General features: G+C 35.2%; 1 protein-coding gene and 1 long non-coding RNA gene across 4 annotated transcripts; one reads left to right on the forward strand and one right to left on the reverse strand.

The window, feature by feature from the left end:
• On the reverse strand, positions 123 to 2,145 carry LOC109132954. The gene is made up of 5 exons (XM_019245441.1): positions 2,029 to 2,145; positions 1,838 to 1,924; positions 1,446 to 1,724; positions 1,182 to 1,346; positions 123 to 500 (listed from the first exon to the last, which is right to left on the reverse strand). Exons 1-5 carry the CDS (start codon positions 2,143 to 2,145, stop codon positions 123 to 125), a joined length of 1,026 nt encoding a protein of 341 aa, XP_019100986.1.
• Positions 4,134 to 6,961, forward strand: LOC109125189. Of its 3 annotated transcripts, none has more exons than XR_002038285.1 (15): positions 4,134 to 4,422; positions 4,509 to 4,576; positions 4,692 to 4,733; positions 4,849 to 4,939; positions 5,017 to 5,079; positions 5,258 to 5,413; positions 5,505 to 5,560; positions 5,777 to 5,865; positions 6,008 to 6,059; positions 6,132 to 6,190; positions 6,293 to 6,339; positions 6,440 to 6,481; positions 6,586 to 6,625; positions 6,727 to 6,786; positions 6,923 to 6,961. It is a non-coding gene; the product is annotated as an uncharacterized LOC109125189 (long non-coding RNA). The 3 variants fall into 3 exon arrangements; XR_002038286.1 differs by having other exon boundaries at positions 6,935 to 6,957; XR_002038284.1 differs by lacking the exon at positions 6,923 to 6,961 and having other exon boundaries at positions 6,727 to 6,840.

A 6,962-nucleotide genomic window follows, 5' to 3' on the forward strand; every position in this document is an offset into this window, starting at 1 on the left:
TCGATTGCATTATTCATCCACAAATGCATAGTGATAATCTTTAAATTAAGACTTCAAACACAATAACATAAATTCATATATATTATGTATTTGAATTTCTAATATATTATGTATTTGAATTTCTAATGACATGCAGAGTTACGACCAGGACCACCATAGTAAAAGAAAACTCCCCATGACTTACTATAACCAGTCTTGAGATTGTAACAAGTAGGTCGACTCACTATTGTTTGAACTTTGACCGGGTCTCTTATACCATTAGACATATCAATTATCTTGACGGCCTTAAAATGACTTGACTTTCCAAAACCTTCACTTGGAAAGTGTCCACTTCCCATTTGGGTGGCAGTGTGTTGTCCATTTTTCTTCTTGTTCACTACTTCACCTCCCCACTCTATGATGTTGGCCGAGTCTGCTAGCTTTGGGAATAGTTCCTTTGGCCAATATCCTATCAATTCTTTCTCGTTCAATTGCAACCACCAATTTCCTGTTTTTGGATCCTAAAAAAAAAGCAAAATTCTGATTTATTTTGGAGATTTTACCAAATGATTCATAATTAACAAATAAAAAAAATGATTACTAAATGAAATAGTGGTTCAATATAATGCAATATAAAAATGGACATGATGCGGAACTAATGCACTTGTGAAAGAATTTTATGTAAAAAGTAAGAATTGTGATCATAACTCGTAAGTATTTGTTGAATATATTTAAAAAGACATAAAAATGTGTAGATATAATAGTTCATTCTTGTTAATGAACTAAACCAACCTTCCATATTTGTACGGTCAGTATATATTGAGGGCCATTATAGGTGGAGATGGGTTTTACCAAAGCACCAAGGGAGATTATTTTGTTGATTTGAACAAAGCCTGAGCAGAGGAGATTGTAGCACCCCTTTTTTTGGTAGCCATCGTTCTGTTTATTTTTTCATTTAATAAAAATCAGGTAGCCATTTTTCTTATAAAAGCCTAAAATTAGTTGATATAAAACTTTGAACAGTATAATATAAATGAAGAAGCAAATATAAATATTAGTTAGGTCGTGGAAACCTTACTGTCCAGTAAGTAAAAATTCGGGGATTGGCATCACCATATAGAACCGGATGGACCTGTGAGGTGAACATTATATTATTGGAAACTGAAATCAAATAGGAAAAGATAGTAACTAAATTATATTACATGCGAACCAGCTTCTAGAGTATTCAAACCAGGACCAAATTTGCCTCCTAAGACCCATATTTGTGATATACTGACTTCTTCTACATTTTCGATATACGGTTTCCATACGTTTATTTGTGCTTTAGCTCCGCGAATTGCACCATTTTTAACATATGTGATCGCATACTACCAGAATAAAACACACATATATATATATAGTTCGTTAACATTAAAATTTTTTTATGTGGCAAAATATATGTGGATGATCTGGGTGTGCATATATACCTCATGGTCGTTATCATCTTTGATAGCAGTTGGGTGATCATATAATCGATGACGCTGAGAGATGTTCGAGCAACAATCTTTTTTTCCGTAAGTTTGAATGTAATCTACTCTTAAAAGATCTTCTTTTGTTATTCTTTTGATGGGAATAGTGTTTTCCGGACAATCTCCAGCCAAGTGCCAAGGCTGAGCTATATCTTCGGGCTGTTCTTCATGGTTGTTTGGTGTTGATGCATCATCATCTTCAGTGAAAACCTCGTGTGGATAGGAACTAGGTTTCATCTATATACAATATTTTTACCATAATTATAAATGTTAGCAGTTATAGTAAGCCATGTAGCGTTACTTAGGAGAACGACTGACAACTTGACAAGGAACTTTTTCAATTATAGAACCTGAATCGTATGGTTTTTGAGAATTGGATGATCAAAAGCTGGTTGCTTTGTGATAGATATGCAATCTATTATTTCTCCACTTGAACTCTGACAAATACAAATAATTTTGCAAGAAAAATATAAAGATGGTTATAGGTAAGTAGTTATTATTAAAACGCATGTGACATGTTAATATTTGTCTTTCTTTATACCTCGATGGATTTAAGAGCCTGCTTATTGAGTTGCTTAAGCCTGAGTTCAATCTCTTGCTTTCGTTGGCCTGAATGGTTTAGGTTTTCAGCAATTGGTTCCACTACATGTGTTACCATCACCATCAACACAATCAGAAGAGATTTGACCAACCATTTATTCCCTAAGGAACAGACTATCATAACTAAATTAGAGAAAATATATATTTTTGGTCAAATAGTTTACAGAAAAATAGGACTTTTTAAAGAAGATATATAGTGGTGCTTAGGCTCGTTTTATTGAAGATACATTTGGTGTATTTTACTTTGGTAATTTTTAGTTAATACTTACACAAGTCAATGCTTTTAGGATGCATAAAATAAAATTGGAAGTATATTATTGATGTTTGAAATGTTGACTAGCTCATTTACACCAGCTTATTTACTCTAAATACATAAATCAAAACGCACCGCTTTGAAAACAGAGGAACACAAGACCAGAGAAAGCTCTTTTTGTTAATTCATCTATTAGAATCCACTTCTTTTAGTTCAATCTCTAATTTTTTTTTCTTATTTTTTTTGTGCAACACGATTTCATATTCATTCATTCACGCATACTTGAAATATGCTACTTTAATTTGGCACTTGATGAAACTAAAATTCCAAGATCCTATTGGTTTGCAATCTTATGCCTTTATCCACAACCTCTGCAGTACATTTTCCTCCAAGAAAACTCTTCAACCGCTTAAACTCTTCATCAGTTCCTCCATAATTCAAAATATGCAACACCTTCACTTGGTTCATATAAAAGGTGATCTTAAAATCCCTTCAAAACGAGCTTGTTCTTGTACTTTGTACTTTGTCAGTAGTTTTGTATTGACTGTTTAATATATCTTCTAGGTCTGCTTAAGGTTTAAGATCACCTTTAATTTGAATGTTTTTTTGCTGTGTGGTTGTTAGGCATCTTGGTTTTTTTGTGCATTACTTCTGCTTGTTATGGTTTACTTGTATTTAAGATAAGTAATATCTGAGTTCGTCGTCACTGGTTGCCTCAAGGATTGATCACAATTGGTAAGTCTTTATCGTAGTAGATATTTCAGGTTACTAGTTGGTTTGTTAATCCATTTTTATGTGTTACATATATTCCTAGTTTTTTCCTTTATCACATGATACAATGGATGAATCTGAACATAACATCAATTGGAAGCAGTGCCTTCAACAGTAAGGGAAAAAACAGAGCTTGGTTATCTCAATGTGTGGCTGTGACAAGCTCATGAATTTCCTCCGACGATGAAGAAACTGACACAATTTAACTAGTTTTTTTTTTTATATAATACTAATCAAAAAAATGTGGACATTGTTTTTTTTTTTTTTCAGAATGACCAACGAAATAGGTCAGCGAACTAGCCAAGGATGTAATATTCTGAATAAACTTCACACAGCAAGTTCGTTCTAATGTTTTGGAAACCTCGAACTGATTATAGATTCGTTTTCTGAATTCTGAGGCTTAAGTCACTCAAGCAAGCATTAAATACTTCAGTGTTACTGATACGAGAGGTGTTTTATCTCAACTGTTTGTTACATGTAACAATGTCAATATACTACTTTAATGATCTTAATTTTTTATTTTCTCAACTTATTAAAAAAAAAAACCCCAGAAAAGTTTGAAACATAATTACGTGAACCATTCTTCATGGATCATCATAATTACGTGAACAAAAGAAGTGATTCAAAGTTTCTACCAGAAGGAAGAGATGTGTTGCGATTGACAACTGGATGCTAAAAACTAGGCTTCTTCACCAACGGCTATTTTAAGTATTTCTTAGTGTGTTTATTTTAATTAATAATGTATTAACGGTTGTCTTGTCTTGTATTTCTTACTGGTTACGTGAACTATTCTTCCAGGATCATCATAATTACGTGAGAAAATGTATACAACCATTGGGTTACCCGTTGGTAAATATACAACTTGTATATTTATTTCTGGTGGAACAAAAGAAGTGATTCAAAGTTTCTACGAGAAGGAAGAGATGTGTTGCGATTGACAACTGGATGACATCAACGGCTATATTAATTATTTCTTAGTGTATTTATTTTAATTAATAATAATGTATTAACGGTTGTCTTGTATTTCAACTATTAATTTCGAAGAAAAAGCGCTCGACGGAAAACCCTAGTGCTCTCAACTCAGCCGCCGGAGGAAAATTTGCAGATCTGGGGCTGGAATGCGGTGGCTTCCTTAGCACCGGTTCTAGCCTCCCCCTTCTTTGTTTAGATTTCGTCCTTGTTCTCTTTTTTCTAGTTTGTTTTGGTGTTGTTTGGAGGCTCTTCTTGTCGAATCGGATCGGATTTTGGAAGTGTCGGAGGTCGTCATAGCCTTTCTCTTTCGCCGGTGACCGGTGTTTCTCTAAACCAGAGGTTTGCTTTATTCATCACTTCACCACCATCGTTGTTGTTTCTTGTTCGATTGCTCTAACTTCCTTTTTTATCTGGTGGTGTTTCAGGATATCCGGTTCTTGATGTGGGGGTTGGGGTTTTACAGCATCTTTTGGCCAAAGCGTGGGGATCACAGGTTATGCAACTTTTGCTTTTTAATGGTTGATACTTTGACGTTTGATTGTGCTTAATCCTGCTTATGCAACTGAATTCCATCTCTCTCTTTTTTTTTTTCTTCTTGATGAATTCAGAAATGGTGCAACTGAGGACGGGAAGATGGTTGTTTCCATGGCGTATTTCTTTTTAACTACTCTCTTCTTATTTACTTATTTGACTGATTCTAGATGGTTTTTTTTTTTTTTATATAAAATTCCATGGGTTGATTGATGATTGTCTAACTAATTGCAGGGAAAGGAGTGTCACAAACATAGCTGCTAGCTAACCTAGCTCTACCAATCCATAAATGAGCAACCTCCAAGAAGAAGATGAACCCCTCCAGGTTTTGTTTCAATCATCCTTCACTATTGTTTAAAGGTCAACTCTACTCTTTTTAACCATTCTTATATGTTATTGCAGGATAAAGAGACGTGTTAGAACCAGTTGCTACAACACATGAAGCAACCAGTTCACTTGACTAGTGTAAGACGACTGCTTGCAGATCAAACTCAAAGGCCAAAGTTTGTTTTTTTCTGAGCCGAGCCAAGTGCAGAGCCGAGTTTTTCTTCAGTGTTTCCTTTTTCTACCCATGAGCTATTTAGCGTTTGTTGTTGGTTAGGTAATCTTGACTGAACTGTAGCTTATCATAGCTATTTTGCAGATTGTACTTGATGAGCTATCTAGTAGGATTGATGGGTGGAGGACTGGGTGAAATCCAAGGCTCTTGAGGACATGGAAGATAAACAACAGAAGGAGGCAAGTTGTTTGTTCTATTGACTGGTGGAAGACTGCTTGCAGATCAAACTCAAAGGCCAAGGTTTCCATTAACTGTCTCTTCATCTTTCTCTTGAATTAGCTTTTCGTTCTTTCTTTTGCTTATTATGATTCTTCTTGTTCTGTGATTTCAGGTTTTAAACAGCTGATTCAAAAGGAGTTAATGAGTATGAGGAATCAGAACTAGAAGGTTTGTTCATTTTTCATTCCGGGTCTTAATTAATCTTTCTCATTTTGAGTTAGCTTTTAGTTTGTTAGGATTCTCTTGGCGGTTCTGCTAACAGGTGAGTCTCCCAGTTGTTAGAAGGTTCGTTCAGTCTGTTAAGTGACCAAGCCGTTGGAGTGGGAGTCATTTGTGGAGTCAGAACAGATCAGCAGTTAATCCTTCCCTATATTTTTTCATTAGGATAATGATTTAAGTCGTCAAGTGAAGAGCCCAGATGTTTGTTCCGTTGACTGGAGGAGGCTGCTTGCTGAGCAAACTCGAAGGCCAAGGTTCGAATTTTTTTCTCTGTTTTATTTCTGCTCCAGAGCTCAAATTAGGATTCTCTTGTTTTAATCAAAGCTATAAGATTTGGTAATTGGCTCGGAAACATTATTCTTGACTAAAATGTAGCTTATGATGACTATGTTTCAGATTGTACATGCTGAGCTATTGAAATTGATGGATGGAGGAGAAGAAACAGCATGTATGCTTTTTCGAAATACAATGTCGATGCAGTTATCATGGATACTAAGATGAGCTTCTGTACTTTCTGCAGCTCTGGTGACAAAGCTAGATGGTGATTCAAGAGGTGGTCCTGCTTTGAGTCTCAAGGAGGTTTGTGTTATTCTTCTTTGATAAATTATTTCTGAGAAAAGTTACTTAGTTAATGTGTTAGACTATTTTTCGAATTGTACATTAAGTGTATAAATGGTGCAGGTTATTGCCAAACTGGAAGGGGTTGCTGTCATTCAGTACTATTGCAGGTAATTTTCGCTTTCGCGTGTAAAATTTGTATCTTTGTACTCTTGTCGTGTCAATTTTGTTGTTTCTGTTCTTAAGAAAGTTTATTTTGTCAATTACCAGGCGACAGTTGATGAGTCCCTCTATAATCTTGCTGGAGAGCTAGTATGTATTTGATGTTCTTGTTGTTTGTTTTAAACATGGAATTCAAAACGTGAATCCAGAGTAATGATGTTTGCTTTTCGGGTTTCTTATCTTTGGTTTGCTAGATGATGATTCAAGAGGTGGTGCTGCTCTGAGTCCAAGGAGGTTTGTGTTATTCTTCTTTGATCAATTTTTTCTGAGAAAGTTACTTAGTTAATGTGTTAGACTATGTTTCGAATTATACATTAAGTATATAAATGGTGCAGGTTATTCCCAAACTGGAAGGGGTTGCTGTCATCCAGTACTGTGCATTACGGCTATTGCAGGTTATTTTAGCTGTCGCGTGTAAAATTTGCATCTAATACTCTTGTCGTGTCAATTTGCAGGCGACAGTTGATGAGTCCCTCTATGATCTTGCTGGAGAGCTAGTATGTATTTGATATTCTTGTTGTTTGTTTTAAGTGGGGAATTCAGTACGTGAATCCAGAGTAATGATGTTTGC

The sequence above is a fragment of the Camelina sativa genome, chromosome 5, assembly GCF_000633955.1.
Source record: "Camelina sativa cultivar DH55 chromosome 5, Cs, whole genome shotgun sequence".
Taxonomy (NCBI): Eukaryota; Viridiplantae; Streptophyta; class Magnoliopsida; order Brassicales; family Brassicaceae; genus Camelina; species Camelina sativa.